Source organism: Myxocyprinus asiaticus, chromosome 4 (genome assembly GCF_019703515.2).
Source record: "Myxocyprinus asiaticus isolate MX2 ecotype Aquarium Trade chromosome 4, UBuf_Myxa_2, whole genome shotgun sequence".
Lineage (NCBI taxonomy): Eukaryota > Metazoa > Chordata > Actinopteri > Cypriniformes > Catostomidae > Myxocyprinus > Myxocyprinus asiaticus.
The window spans coordinates 22,764,678-22,782,673 of record NC_059347.1 but is presented as its reverse complement, the minus strand read 5'-3'; the positions used below and the strand labels follow the sequence as shown (position 1 = coordinate 22,782,673).

General features: G+C 36.9%; 1 protein-coding gene across 10 annotated transcripts in view; it reads right to left on the bottom strand.

The window, feature by feature from the left end:
* The window catches only part of LOC127432191 (multiple C2 and transmembrane domain-containing protein 1-like), a 491,532-nt gene that overhangs the window by 392,570 nt on the left and 80,966 nt on the right, over window positions 1-17,996 (bottom strand). For all 10 annotated transcript variants that reach the window (XR_007895716.1, XR_007895715.1, XM_051683110.1 and 7 more), the window contains exon 2: window positions 9,293-9,410. Coding sequence is in view for 8 of the 10 variants with exons in the window: in XM_051683110.1 (XP_051539070.1) it covers window positions 9,293-9,410 (118 nt within the window). In the remaining 2 variants the exon portion in view is untranslated. The remainder of the gene's footprint in view (window positions 1-9,292; window positions 9,411-17,996) is intronic.

Sequence of the window (17,996 nt, the reverse complement as noted above, 5' to 3'; positions counted from 1 at the left end):
CACAGTGGTGCGGTGGTGAAATCAGGAGAGGGTACGTAACAGATCCATCTTTTGGCAACAGCGTTATGAAGTAAACATTGGAGCAGTTTTTAGGACTGCTATTTTGCCTGGATTTACTCTGCTAACAAACAGCACACAGACCATGTTGCAAAAAGGAAAGTAAAGAGAAAAAGGCGCGAGGTTTAACATCATTTGCTGAGGGCTTGTGTTTACCACTGGACACGAGAATGCAGAGATGTAAAAGTTCCCAGCCTTAGACAAAGTATTATATCAGTATAATAAGAAAATAGTATATGAGAATATATTCATGTATTTTGAGTTTTAATGAGTTCGTAAACTACTTTCCTAACAAAAAAGGTGTGTACAAAAATAAATGTAGTCAACAATACTAGTTAAACCATCATAATAAATTCATGAAGATACACTAAATGAGTCACCACGTACTAAACCCATTCTACCAGCACGGTTGAGAACGGTTGAGTACGATTAGCTAACCGTGCAGAGAATTCTGGGCCAAGAAAGGTTTATAATCGTGCCGTGCCAAACAGTGGTCCAGTGGAAATGCTACTGTAACAGTTTCGTACCGTGCTCAGAACAGTTCGGCCCGATGGTGGAAAAGTGGCTAATGTGAGCCACTTTGAAAAAATTTTCAAAAATCTTATTCTGTTTGTGTATTTTCGAAACATTTCAGTCACACTTTAAAATACTTATTCCCTTAAACCCTGTTTCTGTGAGGCTTTGTATTATTTCTAGGTTTTCTCTTTTTCTTGGTTAAGACAGCTGAACTGTAGTCAAACCTTTTATTACAAAGCAATATACAGAGCTTCCCATAAGAGAGGTAAAAATATGTCTAAAACTCTTCTGTCATTCCTAATAAATAAAATAAAATGTCTGAGATGTTTTCTGAAATATATATTCTTCAATTTTCTCTCCCTGAGATATATGTTGTCCACAGGCAGGCTTCAGATTGGCTGTCAGGCATCTGGATATTTAAGAGAGAGGCAGAGAAGAGAAGCACAAAGAAATTTAGAGAGGGATGCATGCGTGCATCTCCCGCACACTCCATTACCCAGCATGCCTCATGAGATTGATGACTGCAGCAGTTCTTACTGTTATTCAGTCTGGTGATCCCCTGGCTGAGTATGTATGCGTGTGGGTGTGTGTGTGAGTGTGGGTTGTAAGAAATGGATAAACGAATTGCTAAGATGGAATTCAGCCCATGTGCAGTTGTGAACGGAGAATGTGTTTGCATCATTTAATGGAAATATAATAGAGAAAATGTATAGTTGAAAACATATGCTAAATAAACAAGTATAAATATAAAATAAAATATACCTAGTTTCATTGAAGTCAATATTTAAAGATATTCTCAAGCCATTTTAAGAGGAACATGAGGAATACTCTAGGTTAAATGCAACTTTAAGCTCTATCAGCAAAAATATTTAAAATAACAAAGTAAAAATAAATAAATTAATTAATCAGCATATCTCTTGCATTATTACGCAAGACAATATTTCAACTTGTTCCTCAGACTGTAAGAATGAACCAAAATGCATGGAACAATGAGAAGGCTTTAAAAGCAGACATTTTCATATCTTATTTTTGATATCGCACTTACATGAATAATTAAATAAATACATGTTTATTATTCAATATGTAAAGTAGTCTAAATCATCCTTTTGAGGTCTTGCTTTCAAGGTGGATAGATTTCTGTTTATGTGTTACCAATTTAATTTCTTTAGTTGGTTTTTGCTCCATTATAAAAGGGGAAATTTGTTTAAATATCTTTTGAAATAAGATAAAATAATATTAAAATAATATTTTAAGATTTATGCATTTTTATTTCACAACAAAATTCCATCAAATTGAATTGAGTAATCGAACTAAATAAAATAATAAAAAGATATATTAATTTAATTTTGTTAAAAAAAAAAAACTACATTCAGTTTGAAGGAATTTGTATATAAAATTGAAATGCGTAAATCTTAAAAGTAGTCTAAAATACTTTTCAGGTGTGTTTAAATATCTTGTTTAAATAGTTTAAATCATTTTGACACATTAGTCTGTAAAGCACTATTGAACTGAAAACAAATGTTAATAGATTATTCCCACATTTACTAAAGTAATAAATGCAGTGATGCAAGTATGTGTGTGCCTTTGTGTGTGTTTTCAGTGACTAGAGTAGACAGACCGCCAAGATAGAAAATGCTAATGCTAAATCACAAAATGTAGCAGTTTAATGAGCAATAATGGTAAAAGATAGTATGTGAGTCAATTTTACCACACACACACATACACACACTTTCCTCAGTATAATATACTGTGTCATCATGACACAAATAAACCAACACAAGTCATAGATGTAACTTCACAATATATTAATGTAATATAAAACATCAAACATCAAAACAGAGTGCACACAAAACATTCTGCCAAATCACAGCATTGCAGCATTTTATTTCAGGAAGCTAAGCTTGATCATTGTTTGATTCATCATCCATCCATATCCTATAGCTGTTTGTCCTATGCAGAGTTGTGGGTAGTGCTGGAGCCTATCCCAGCTGTATTAGGCTGAAGGCAGGAAAACACCCTGGACAGGTGGCCAGTCCATCACAGGGCAACACATACAGACATACACACTCTCACCTATGGGTAATTTAGGGTCTCCAATTAACTTAACCTGCATGTCTTTTTGGACTGTGGGGGAAACCAGAGCACCCGGAGAAACCCAAGCGAACATAGGGAGAACATGCAAACTCCACACAGAACCCCGGACATTCTTGCTGTGAGGCAACAGTGCTACCCACTGAGCCGCCCCACACTCCATCAGATCATTAATGAATGGTGACAGATGGATTTCAATGCCAGAGACAGACAACAGGAAACAGTGAGACATCATCCCTGATGCTCTAATCAGGCAACCAATCCTGGATCGGCTACTGCCAAGCTGTCAACACCAACCAAACAAACAAAAATAAGCATTCATAACTCAAGGTTAACAAACACAGAACACCCTGCCTTATGACGGAGTCTGTCAACAAAAAAGCAAGAACAGAAATAACATTCATAACATTCATCACTGCTGCCACTATTTGTCTTATTTCAGACATTACTGTTCTCAGAGCATGTTTGTTTCTTTCTGACACCTTAATAGACACGAGTTGAGCTGAAATGAGAAAAATATATTTTACACTTGCATGGTAGAGAGGTCTTGGCAGGCGTCTAAGGGCATATCAGTTGACTCGTGGCAGACGTACTGTACAAATCTCTTACAGTGAGATGAGTCATCTTGTGACCAGCATGCACTGATGTGGCCCAGGTCTGCAAATACCATAAAGGATGTGGAAATCCTTTTGTGAAGCACATCCGACTTCATTTATGCCACCTATTTGGGGAAACTGTCAGTTTACACCAGGTGCAAAAGACAGGACTGTAAATCTAAATTTGAGATTTGTGGCTTTTAGTCTGTCAATTACAAATCTAAAAAAGCAAAATCAAATCAATCAATCAATCAATCCATGCTAAAAAAAATCCAGCATTGCTAGTGATCAGCTTAAGTTGTGTTTTGTGTACTGGTCCCCCTGCATGGCATGCTGGTGTGCTGGTGACCCTACCAGTCTTTTTAATCAGCTAAACCAGCTTCACCTGAAAGACCATGCTTCAACAGCTGGGTTTTGCTGGTGAAAAGCATGGCTATGCTGGTCCACCAGCTAGACCAGCACCAAACCGGCACTAACCAGCAGTAACCATCTTAGACCAGCATGGGAATTGTATGCTGGTTAAACTGGATTTTTTTTTAGCAGGGAGTGTTTTATAAAATTATAAGCTTCACATTTTATCCTCCAAAAATGTCCCCATTCACTTCCATTTTATATGCCTCACTGTAACCTCTTTTTGAGGGACGAGTCGAAATAAATTTTTGTGGTAATCATCATTAGGCCACATATGCTGTTGATTGAACTTAACTTCTGTTGAACCTGGAATATTACTTTAAGTATAATCGGTGTAAGAACACACATGTAAACACCCTCATTGATTTTTTTTTTCTTTTTCTAAACTTTGGAATATACTTTTGGAAGGTGTGTCAAGGAGGAGGGCAGGCCGGGCTGTGATGATGCACGCCCAGCCCCTAATCAGGCTAATCAAGCTCATGAGAGGGATAAAGGCGGCCGGAGGTGGCAGTTCGGCAGAGAAAGATGTGTTTGTGTTATATGTCTTTTGCTTTAATTAATCATTAAATTATTATTTATATTGTCCAGCCGGTTTTTGCCTCCTCCTTTCCCTTTTACCCCATTACAGAAGGTTAGACACACACTAAAAGCCACATGTGCATGTCTGTTTGTTTGTTTGTTTGTTTATGTTAAAAGCATAGAATAAACTGATGATTTACAATCTCATGTATAGTTTTGTTGCATTGTCAGATTTTTTTAATAAGCTGATTTTTGGTTGTTATCAGCATATGGGTGTGCATACAAACACACTCAATGATTTGTAAATGTAAATGTTCGTAAATGCACACTCACTCAAATGATGCCTAAAAAAATGCTTCCAAAAAATATTTAGAACAGGTGCATGTTTACCTGGGATGTGTTATATCACCTTTCCTTTTAACAACACTGAGCAATCGATTGGGAACTGAGCACACTCATTTTTAAAGTAGCTTTTAAAGTTGAAAAGTGTTTAGCTGCTCAGTCCTAAAAGCCTTGATATAGACTTCAGCTGCTACAGTCCATAGACCTTGGAGAAATCCTTTTTTGACATAATACACTCTTATGTGAGTATAGTGCATTTGTCCCAATGTTCCATATGCAATAACTAGAAAATTATAAGCTCTCAATGTCACACGTCACACATAGCATCAAATTTAAATTTAAATCACTTACATTTTAACTTTCTGACATAAGAAATAGAGAGAAATGTTGCACTCAAACTTGTACAGTGTCCCCACACTTGTATTACTTAATGTGCCTGGAGCCAAAGAACTTATCCAAATATACAAAAAATACTGTCCTCATCCTGAATTAAGATACAGACTAGAGAAAAGGTCTAGCAAAAATTAATTATTTTTATTCTTCATTGAATCTGTTGTAAAAAAACAAGTGTATTTTATTGTCAAGTTTTAAAGTCTACCTTGGCAAATAATAACACTATAGAACTGTAACTTTACATAAATATTTCAAAATGTTCAGACTCACAATTTAAACTTAATGAAGGTTGAGTGATTGTCTTAAAATTTTTTACGTCATTAAAAAAGTGCCAAATTCCAACAATAAGAGTGAAACAAAAGACTAAAAAATCTCTTTTACTTGGAATGTAAATGTTATGGACACAGGCAATAGGGTTACTGTCTTTTTAAGAGAATCGGGCTTGAGCGCATAATACAATATTGAAGGCACTCTGCACAGTTTGTTTTGTTGAGCTTAATCTTTTGAGAAAAAGTCCCATTATTTTCATATTGTGTCATGCTGTTGCATCTGTTCATTTAAGTATTCTTTTATGTTGTAACAGTAAAGAATATTGCTATCATTCTGCACTGCAAGGAATGAGGACTTCTTCATCCATTCAGCTAAAACTTTCTGTTCTCGCTGGATCTTCCTTGATTCTACCCTCGCTGTCAAATGGAGTATCCGTGTAATGGCGCAACAGCCAATGTTTCGTCTCTCACAGCCCACTCCAGCATTTGTTTTGGTGTGAGATGATAAAATACATTAGAGACTGCGTTTGCTATAATGAGGAATGCAATTCTGATCCCTTAAATACTGAATGATATGGACGGTTGGCAACTGTTATGCTTCTTGACTGAAAGTTTATTAATCAGCTTGTGGACTAGCCTCTGCTGGCCCAATTTATGAGTGGCACACCGCAAATTCCCCAGATGCTCCTGATTGGCCAATCCGGCCCTGGTGATCATTGACTTAAACATGCTAATTTAATTCTCATGTCTAGATATTTTAAGTAAATCAAAAGGAAAATTACAAACAAGAAAATGAAAATGTATGCAGAAGTCAGTGCAGAACCCAGCGCTACAGATGTATCAAGGGTGTAGGGAGGAATATTTGTTTTGGAAAATAAAACTATGAAAAATGTATGCAACAATTTTAATTTTAGCTATTCAAACTTCAAATGCAGCAGAAAATATTAACCTTGAGTGTATTCTATTAGCAAGAGGAGTGAAATGAGTGAAAAGTTTCCTCTCAAGGGATTGTATGACTGACTGCATGACTCACACAGACAGAACAGAAGCTTGTGTCTCGGGGGCAGGTGAGCTGCCAACGTCTCTGCTCATTATTTGAGCGTGTCTGTCTATTTGTGTGAGTCAAAGAGGGAGAGAAAAAGAGAGAGACAGAAAGGGTGTACAGATCTGCTGCACCATCCATCAGACCCTAATGAGGCCATTACTGCTGGATCCTGTAATTCAAAAACACACTAATGCCCTTCCTCACACATGACACCAGAGCAGCTCAGAGCAGGTCCAGAATAATGGGCAGAAATGTCATCTTCTCATGGGCTCAGGGCTCTGTTGCTGTCTGCAGAGATACATATGAGTCAAGGTAACCAGAGCAGGAGATCTTTAATGGCCTGGGCTATTTCTTTTAAGAAGAGAACCATCAATTTGCATATCTCTCAGATTCAGAAAAAGACAAATCATGTTAGAGTAGCAGACAGGGGGTAGCCTACTAAAGATTCAACCATGATTCAAACACCCACAGGTGGCAGCAGAGAGTGTGGAAAATAAACTTTCAGTGTACCTGAAATAGGGCTGCTTGATTATGGCAAAAATCATAATCACGATTATTTTGGTCAATATTGAGATCACGATTATTTAACACGATTACTCATTGACTTAAGAAACATCATGCATTTATTGAACTTTTAAAACAGTGTCTTTTTAATAGTGGATTTCCTTGAACTTGAAATGTAAACTGTACTGGGTAGGGGAGGAGACTATTGTCATATGATAATTATTTATGTTACATATGGTAGTCAAATAAAGAAAAGTCTCCATCACCACCATTTACAGCAGGGGTGCTCACACTTCTAAGGAATGAGATGTTATTGCAGCAAGATCTACCATGTACAATAAAGGCTATATATTATCACAATACCAAACATTCTGTAGTCGGTAGTGAAATTTGACGATTCTCAATACCAGCTTCAAAACCACAACAAATGATAACACTAGCTAATATGTTAATTATGGAAGAATGGTTTCAAGTTCTTAAGTACTTATTCAAGACTAATAAAAAGGTCAGTAATAAAATAACAATAAAAACAGCAATGAATAGAAATAGATTAAAAATAACGTAACCAAAAAATACAAATTAAGAAAATTCAGTGCTTTAAAAATTTTAATACAGCTTTAAAAGTTTAGGCTATGAAGTATTCAAGTAAACATTCAGAATGAAATGCAACATAAAACTACTACTGGTCTTCACTGTATGATTATTATACACTAACACTTTTTTTGGGGGGGGGGGGGGGATTTTTCCCCTTTTTATCCCAATTTGGAATGGCCAATTCCCAATGTGCTTTTAAGTCCTCATGGTCACGTAGTGATTCGCCTCAGTCCGGGTGGCAGAGGATGAATCCCAGTTGCCTCCGCGTCTGAGATCGTCAACCGGCGCATCTTATCATGTGGCTTGTTGAGCACGTTGCCACGGAGACATAGCGCGTGTGGAGGCTTCACGCCACCCACCGCGGCATCCATGAGAACTAGTGAACTCCAGGGGTGGTAGCCAGCGTCTTTACTACTCAGCTACCCAGGCCCCCTATACATTAATACTTTTTAAAGCTACTAAAGTTACCCAGTCAAGACCAGTGAGTGTTTTCTCATTTTCTTGTTCCAGTTGTTTGATTATTATGACACACTAGACAGCAGCAGGTCTATTAGCTTACATTTATACTTACAAGTCTGACATTTTAATACAAATCCGCTTTTTTCTCCACTGTTTACGTTCACTTTAGATATCACTCACTGTGTTTACATGAATACCTCACCAAGAAGGGCATTTTGGTGGAATTTTGAAATGTATTTGAGCCTTTTCAGAACACACGCGCATATTCAGCACACACACACATACACCGCCTGTCAATCAAACAGGGCACAGTTGTTAATAGATCACTAGCGAATTATAAAATTACGTGCTCTGGATTACTTTCAACAGCAGAATAAGAATATGAACTTTCTAATGAGTGACACAGGCCTAGACATATCACAAATACTGGCGGTTATTTTTTTCGTTATTGATGTTTTAATCAGTCTGCTTGTCTGGTTGGGCAAGTAAAATTCTTTTTCATTTGCCCCTTCAAAAATCCATTTGTCCCGGACAAGCAAACAAGCGTTAATTTTGAGCCCTGATTAAATATTGTATTCAACATTCTCCAATAACAATTTTTTCTTCTGCAGTATAGCTCCTAAAGTAAATGTACTTTGTTTTAAAGGAATTTTACATATTATTTTGAAAAACAAGCCAAAAAAGACTAATCAAAAACCTATTTTGTTCCAGTGTATAATGGGCTAAGACTACACTCTATCACCTTTATGTTCACTTCGATCCATCTTTAACTCTTTAACAAAAAATAAACTTTCTCTTCTTAACAGAGCTGCGTATCACCGATTGTCTTCATGATAAGCTACACACAGTGAACGTGACACATATATTATGATTCACTACGTCGCGAGCCATCATGTTATAATCTAGCTGCAGCAAACGCTTATTTGAACTTCAATAAAGGATGCTTTAAAGATATAACGCTGGGGTGTTTCATTGCGAAACGGAATGCAGCACAATAATAGTTTTATCTCTATTATCTTGTTTTCATAATCGTTGGAAGCCAAAATCAAGATTGAAAATAAAATTCGATCAATCAGCCAGCCCTAACCTGAAACTGTCTTAGCTCAAATAACATATTTCTCAGGAAAATATCAAATTGTGCTTCGCGCCACTTCATTAACATATAATACACTAACTATAATAGCATAAACCCATGGTTTGCGCAAGTACACCCACCCACACTCCCACCCTCCGCCACTTGTGCTTTGCGCTGGCATAAAAATTGCACTTAGAATTAGTGCTCTCACGAAAATTGGATAAGACTTTGTGCACGGTGGTAGGGCGTAGCGCTGTGCTTAGTGCGGTCATGAAAATAGATCCCTAAATATTGCGGTTTAAGTCCCAAAAAAATCCAGCTGCAACCAGGCAGAATCTCAGAAACGTGGAACATTTAAGAACACAGTGAAGTTAAGGTAAAGCTAAAGAAATGTCTAGAAGTAGTGAGAACTGGTTCCTACCTCCTCTGTCCCTGATGGCCAGTTTATTGCCCTTCTTCAGCACAATATCCAATTGATACATTCCTGGCTTTGACGGGGGAGGAAGTCCTTCATTACTTGGCTCCACAATGTTGATGCCCTGCAGGGGGAGAGGAGCACAATAAGGTATTCATGCAGAAGTACAAATTGCACTAGGATCTTCAGCACATACTTCAGAGTATCTATTCCTAGTTTATTGGGTATGATATGAAGACTCTGAATGTCTAAATCTCAGTACAAACAGCTTCTTACTACCAATATAATGCAGTACATTAGACAGAAATAGCTCTGCTTCAAGTCTCCTTTCCTTAACTGTAAGTTACAGGGACACAAAAAGAAGAGAGAATGTTTGCATATCACCGCTGGGAGAAATCCTAGCTCTTACAGTTACATAATAAGTCTGCCTCTACTGTCACAAATCCAGGCCTCAAAACCTTGAGATGTTCAAAAGGGCCACACTCCTTGACTTGCCTCTCCTTCTGAGAAACTTCAAGGAAGAGCACTTTGAGGGTCTGGAAATATCAATGCATGGTTAATATTGTGATAAGGAAAGTACTTAAGATTTACACTGCCTCTGGCCAGGTCAAAATACCTGTGCAAGATTAGAGACAGTCTATCTCTATCCATTATAATTATGGTATACATATCCTACAGGTTATAAAATCTGCTCTTTGAATAACAAAACAATAATTCTGCATCACCAGCTTCTTTTAAAAAGAGATTTGTGCTGTACTGTACCATAGCTGTTTTTGAAAATATCAATAGCATCAGCTGAGCAAATGTCATTATTAGGATTAATGGGAATGCTAATGGATAATTCTCTCCAAGTATTAAAGACCTCCTTGAGTGCCTATTTTATTATATTAGAACAATTCCCCAAAAAGGGCAGTCTCCTGATGATCTGGCTCGCATCTGCCTTTCTTGCCTTATCCTACTGATAAGATACTGGTCTTGGCGCACTAGATCTGCAACGCTGTTGCTGCTACAGAGCAAATATGGAGACTTGCTCACTGATAGAAAATACACAGACATCCGGAGTTAAGTATGAGGACACGCTGCTGCAGCTGCACAGTTAGACAAAATGCAAGACATGCTGCATCGAGCATATGGAAAAGCTGCTTCACAAATAGACATTACAAACAATCCCCATGTAGCAGATTTAGGGTGGAGGTGGGTTTCAGAGAAATAACTCTCGCAGGGTGCTGCAGTGAAACCACCTTGTCTGCAAAACAGAGCAATTTAAATGTTACACAAAGAGGGAGACGCAAGTTGACTGACTACCCGATTATATGTCAAAGTGCCAATCAGCTTACACCATGTGAGCCGATTGGCTTGATGTGTCACATGTGAGTGAGCCGATTGGCAATCAGATAACAAGCTCAAAGAACCAATCAGCTTGCGCCACATAGAGTATGGTTGAATTTTAGTCATTGAAATTACTCTAGAATATAGATATTATTGAACACTTAACCCCTACTGCTAAACCTATAACAACAATATAACCAACCAACATTCTAAGGAGCAAAACAGAGCATTACACCAGAACACTTGAGTCATTTGGGTCAGACTACATCTAGTTCTTTATGGAACTATGCAAAGTAAGCCTCACCTGTGACTATGTGATTAATTAGCTAAAGAGCAGGCTAAAGGTTAAATTAGTCATGGCTGTTTACAAACTTATCATCATACCATAAAGACAATCAACACGAGGAAGAGATATAGAGGGAGGGGGAGACAGTAGTCTATGTCATATTCACCTGATCCTGTCAATTTATATTTCACTCAAAACAGCACAGGAACAAATACACACATTCTTAGAGGAACCTTTCTTTTTGAATTATAGAATTCATCATAAAAGCATGGTGTCATTCACTGAACACTCTTTCTTATTCAATTAAAGTTAGAACTCTTAAGAATGGCAGAATATTGGGAGGTGCAGTAATTGTACACCCAGGACTTTGTTGTTGTTGTTGTTGTTTCAGAACTTTATTTCAGTTTCAGTTTTTGCATTATGACAGATTTCTATTGTCTAGCTGTAGCTGACTTTGGTGCATTACGATTCGAAAGGCACAGGGCATTATTAAAAATGTTTCACACACATCAAAAAGTGTCACAGTCTATTATTAAGCTTTATACAAAGACAGAGCCCAGTAGTATTTTTATATTTCTGTAATAATATAAAAAGAATATAACTGGTATAATAGATTGTTATCCACTGCAGAGGAACAATCGCATAATTGTCCAAAAATATTTCGGAAAAAATTATCCCAAATCTCATCAAAGAACTGAATGCATAGAGTGAAAGAATGAGATCACTGAACCTGGTCACATTAACTCAATGAATAAATTAATATTAAGAATCTGTAATCTGTGTTCATGGGGATCAGAAGGGATTGTTGAATCTATTTGTTGTTTTGTTTGTTTTCTCCGTTGCAAGCAATTGAAATGACAAGTTATTAAGAGATATGGGGCCCTATTTTAAGAGCGCTAGCACTAAGCGCAGCACAATGCTTTAAGTCATACGCGCAAAGTATATGGCCATGATGTTTTGAAATTTTGGTGCAAGCATGCGCTAAGTCTAGGCGCAAGTGGGTTTTGCGATATTGCATGCACAAAGCACTAATGGGCTGGGTCAAGTGCAGTTTAATTTTGAGGTTCTTCTCTAGTTATTATAAAGTCCATTCCCTCCCGAGCACCAGCAATATAAACAAAGACAGCACATTCAGAAAAAGTTAGTTGTGTAAATGGACTGTGTGCAATTAATTAGAAGAATAGAAATATGGACTTATGTTCTTTTGTGCAATAACTGTGTTCTTGTTGGATTGGATATTTCTATGACAGTGACAAGCTCCTTTAATTCGCATGGAAAATGTGGTTCTCGTCAAGATTTGGATGTATGCTCCATTAAAGCTGCACTATGTAAGATTTTTTTGGTTAAAAATGAACAAATTGCCATTATTGATTGAGTACATAAACAATCAGTGTTCAAAACAATGTCCTTACCTTACCCCGATTCACTACATTAAGCTTATAAAAATTATTTGTATTTTGAGCTGGTTTATGACATCATCCTTGCATCATTAAGTCATGTCTGCACACACAGGAACGAAGTACCGGCTGTCTCATGTTCTGGCTGGAGAAACTAACTACGTTGTTCAGTTCAGTTCAGGACAGCATCGTTGCAGTCTAGATGGATGTTTATCTGCTATCCGTTTGGTGAAGTTGTTTACCTGCTATAATGCTTGGATATGTTGTCTGGTACACTATTTTTATTTTTTTTTTTAAATAAATGAAGAACCAAAAAGGGAGTTTAACAGTGATGTCAAAGAAGAAAATTTTTTGGTTCCCAAAAGAACCTTTCAGTGACCGGTTCCTTAAAGAACCATTTTTTTCTTAGTGCCACAAAGAACCTTTTCAGGTTCTACAAAGCACTCTTTCCAAAGGTTGTGGTGGAGCAAAACTACACACTGTTCCTTTAAGGATCCTCCACCACCTAATTACACAGAGAGAGATAGGGAGTATAAAATGGCCACATAAGGCAGGTGTGCTACAAAGAGGTGTGACTTGAGTTTACACAGGTGTGGGCGAAGCAGAATACTGAGCTGGGCTGAGCTGGGCTGAGCTGGGCTGAGCTGGGCTGAGCTGGGCTGAGCTGAGCTGAGCTGAGCTGGGCTGGGCTGAGCTGGGCTGAGCTGGGCTGAGCTAGGCTAAGCTGGGCTGAGCTAGGCTGAGCTGGGCTGAGCTGTGTTTAGCTGGGCTGAGCTGAGATGAGCTGTGCTGGGGTTTAAGAAGAAAGTTTGTCTTTTGTGTATCAGTGTTGGGAAAAAGGAATGTGATTTGAGGAGAGAAGAAAACAAAAAAGGGATTAATTAAATGGTGCTCATAACTTGAAGTGTGGCCTGCATCAAAGAGTTGTTGAAAGCTTTGAGTTTAAAAGGAGTGGCATGAGTTTCAAGCAGCCTGCTGACCCGTTGAAGAGCTCCACAGCCAAGGTGATGTTTTCTCATGTCTAATTCTTCTGCACTCCTGTAGCACTGCCCCACACTCAAGAAGGTACATGCAAACTCTTCTGACCAGCATTCACCATTCATCTACTCCCCAACGCTTCTGAACTCTTTCACAATCTCCCTCACACATTTACACCCACATACATAAATGCAATTACCCACATTACAAGATGCATTTTTTTTTTTTTTTTTTTAATGATTATTTACTGTTACTGCTCATTTGGTATTCTTTTGTTTGTGAGACTTTTGGATTATTGTTTGTTTTTGGAAATATTTTGTTAATATATTTTGAAACTTGAAACCTTGTTGTGAAGTCTTTGAAATTACTTTATCTGCATTCATTTACAAATTGCGTAACTGGTGGCTTTGAGTTATCTGGGTTGAAACATTCTATTTGACAGGCTTACTCCTGTCTGGTGCCCAAATGTATTAATTAAATTCTTATTTAATTGAATTATTTAAATTTATTCGGGGGCCGCCACTGTTACAAGGTTCTTTTGAAGAACCACTAATAAAAAGGTTCTTTGACATCAGTTGATCCAAAACCCTTTCATTTATGCTTTTATTTATATTAACCCTTATAAATGAAAGGGTTAATGTAATTAAACTAATTTATTAAATAAAACCAGTGGACAAAAATACTAAAAAATAAAACCCAGGAGTAACAAGACTTAAAATATGATTAACATGTTTATTGCCTTAACAGTGTACATGAATAATGTATGCATGAGAGCATATGAATAAACAAGGTACTAACATTTCAACAATCAACACAAAATTGCAACAATCAAACAGTGCAACACAAATCTTTTTAATGGAACTAAATACTGAGAAGAGGAACATTTAACTTTTGAATGCATATAATCATTAAGAAACAAGCCACCTGGTGGTAATCACTGCATTTAAGGTTGCTGAAGCTTATATTGCTTGTCATGCTTTTATGAATCGAACATTTCTCATTTGTTAATCGATCGTGATGCATCTATGTTGTCCGGTGAAGTTACTGTGACATGTTTAATATGGATGACTTCTGAAATTGACTTGTAATTTGTTATTGTATATTTAAGCATGTAATTTTTACGTTTAAATTGTTTTATCCTCATTATTGAATCCTCGTTTTGTTTAAGGTTTACGGTGTTGTGTGCATTGCATAGAAAATGTGGTCTATTAGATTTTATTAGCAATTTCTGCATGGGAATTTTTTTATTTTTTTATTTTTTTTATTTATTTTTTTTAGGTAAAACCAACTCAAATTTTTATTTATTTTATATATATAATTTTTTTATTTTTTTTCTTCTATGTAGTCCACTTATCCCTGCACCATACTGTATCTAAGGTCCGTCTCTATTACTGGCTGACCCACTTGTGTGGGTTTCAGCTGAGAGTGCAGTTTAATAGAAACTCATGAATACAGTTTAATCTTTGGAAGATTCAACTATTCATGAGTAAGACCCTTAAACTGCATCTCTCATGACTCAGGAGAGACTCCAATGTGTATAGAAAATTAGCAAACTTTCCCCATTTAATCAACTGCCTAAAACTGTCTCCTGTTAGGTTAGGGTTAAAAAAAAAAAAAGGAAAAAAAAGAAAATGCAGACTTTAGTAATTGGCCTATATCTCCCAGCCCTCCGTAACTTCTGTCCTGTATACTCAACACTTTTTTTTAAATGTTTTCACCGTTGTTTCCATTTTTCCGCTGTCAAAATTATTCATTTCTACTCTGAGTTTTCAACTCCATTTTCTTTGTCAGTAATTAAACTGAAAGTGGCTGAAGAAGTGCGATTAACGTAACACTTCAGGTTGTAACTTTGGCTTGATTTCATTTATGGTAGCAATTAAATTGAAGTTTAGGTTTGCCTGGAATATACATGTGTAACGCTCTACCGATCCCAAATTTACATATAAGGTGACACTGTTTCCATTTTGTAAGATAGAATGAGCTATATATATAACCAGTAACCAGAATTGACAATCATTTGCAATTGAATTTGAAACAATGTCTTTGAAATCAAAACTGCGTGCGTGCAGGGATTTGGTTGAACAGGCAGAACAAACTCTACTAAGGACTTCGTTATAGAAAACACTTATTGATTGTTTCTCCACCCAGCTCCTCACCAGCAGCACCTGCCTCAATTACCAGCTCCTATATATTCTCTCCATTAATATTGCTACTCTATTAACGTGTTCTGGTCTGTTCCCAGTTATTCGGTTGCTCTAGTCTGTTTTGTTTTCAGTTGTTTATTCCTCTCCCTAGGGAGTTTTGATTTGTATTTTGTTTATTTAATAAAAGCCCTATTCTGTCTTCCTGCATTTGGGTCCTCTCAGCACCATGTACTGTGATAATAAGCAGCTCTCATGAATAAAAGATGACAGTAATGAAGTTTCAGTCTCTGGAGTCTTACATACAGTAAAGAACATAATGGAGTATAGAATATTCCACTCCTCGGGTACATTTCACTGGACAGATGGCCCAGGTAAGAGGGAGGTCAGTATGTTAGAATGGTAAAATAAAAGGACACCATCAGTTGTGAACAGCTGTGTTAGAATTACACTCAGTAAGAGCCATATCACCATGTCTGAGTCTGTGGTAGTCTCAAAAAAAAAAAAAAAAACATTCTATATTTGGAAGCTCTAGGTAGAAGTACTGCAAAATGTGAATGGGTGTAGATTGAGAAAAATAGTTGGCTATTATACCAACAAAATATTAGTTTATAACAGCACTTTGACTTTGGCCTGTAGGTTGTGCACGTTTTGATTCGGTTCTCGTCATTCTGGCATTGTATTTGAAAGCTGAAGAGTACCATATTTGTGCCACGAGTCACCAAAAGGAATTGCATAAATAAACATTGTTTTCAAACATGCCATTGGTCAAACATACTCCTACCCCAAACTAAAAGCATTGGTTCGGCCCATGTTGCTGTGTAGGGCTGAACAGGATCCTCAAACAGCAATGTTTAATAGCGCCAAAAACACAGTGTTTACACATTTTGTGGGGACTCTGTCTTCGATAAGCTTCTTGTCCTACTACATTAAACCGGAAAAGTATTTTAACACTGAAAACTGTAATTCAACCATCACCTTTAAAATTCACAAGTTAACTGGGTCATAAAGTCCTGGAGCACATTAAAGCAAACTGAATTGGCGTGCTGTCCATAATGGTAGGGCTCAAACACAGGACTGGGCTCTGAGAACAAATTTAGGACAGTCCAACATAAAAGTCTTCACCCATGACATGACCTTTTACCATCCCTTTGAAATGAAGATGCTTATGAAGTCATCACCCCGTGCTGCCAGAGCCAACTATCTTTCATGCTTTATATAACAATGCCAGTTCAGTTTACAACATGTCTTTGCAATGGTTCTCTCACAACCACATTTCAATGGGTGACCATTAAAAGTTTAATAGTACTGATGATGGGAGAACGCTCACAATCCGAAAACATATTTGAAATTAAACTAAAGTTTAGATATACCTACTCATTCTTTGTTATTACTATTTTCTGCATTTTAGAATTACGGTAAAGTTATCAAATCTATTAAATAACACTAGTGGAAGTATGGGAATAATGCAGTGATCGAAAAATGCTAACAAATAAAAACATATATTTTAGCCTCTTTGAAGTAGCCACCATGTCTCTGGATTACAGCTCTGCGTACTCGGGTCATTCTCTCAAACAAATTCATGAGGTATCTACCGGTGATACTTTGTAAACCGTATTGAGGGAGTTTCCATGTATGCGGAACACTTGTTTGCTGCTTTACCTTCACTATAAACTCCAACTCATCTATTTATAAAAAAAAAAAATAAAAAAAAACTTTTTTTAAATTTGAGTTTTGTAAGGACATTCATATGTAGTCACGGTCTATATTAGTCTACAAAACTCTTAAGTGTGTCCTAAACCGTTGGCTGTTAGTGTGTATATTGCTTCACAATATTTTGTGAGGTATAAAATAGAGGTATTTTGCATTGTATGCCAGATAGGCAAAGTATCTGCACACTTCTGTTGGGTTGTGTATAGGTGCAGCAGTGTAAATCATTGATGTATTCTTATTTGGTTATGTCCACACACTGCAGGTGGCAAGAGATGCATAGTCTTCACACTGTCTTTTTGAAGAGTTCTAGCCAGGAGAGGTTCAGATGTAGGTCAGGTTTATGGCACAGTAGAGAACTGCAATTTAGAGTAATCAAAACCAAGTCCATAACACAGTTCACACATTAAAAACTCAATGAATGCATTAAATAATGTTAATATCATAAATTATATTACACTTAAAATCATAACACAGAGGATTCATACTTTTCCATTTCTTACATGACTAAACTGAAGTTTCTAATTTTTTCAGTGCTAAAATGCTTTCTTCTATCCCAGCTCAATAAGTAAGCTATTTATTTATAGGCTGATTTCCCCCAAAACTGTAAGCACTGTAACTATCAAAACATTGCTCTCTTTGAGTGTCCTTGCCTAGCTTGAAACAGCAACATTGACTCAACCAGTGGTGTGGGTTTGAGGCAGGACTGTCTGCTTGTTAAACCAATGGCAGACAAGAGAATATTTTGGAAAACTGTGTATATTTTTGCAGTTCTGTTTGGATCAAAAATTGCACACTTCAGCATTTAAACACAATGCAGGGAAAGCACAATCTAGCAAAAGTCAGAAGTGTAGCATCTGGACCAATCA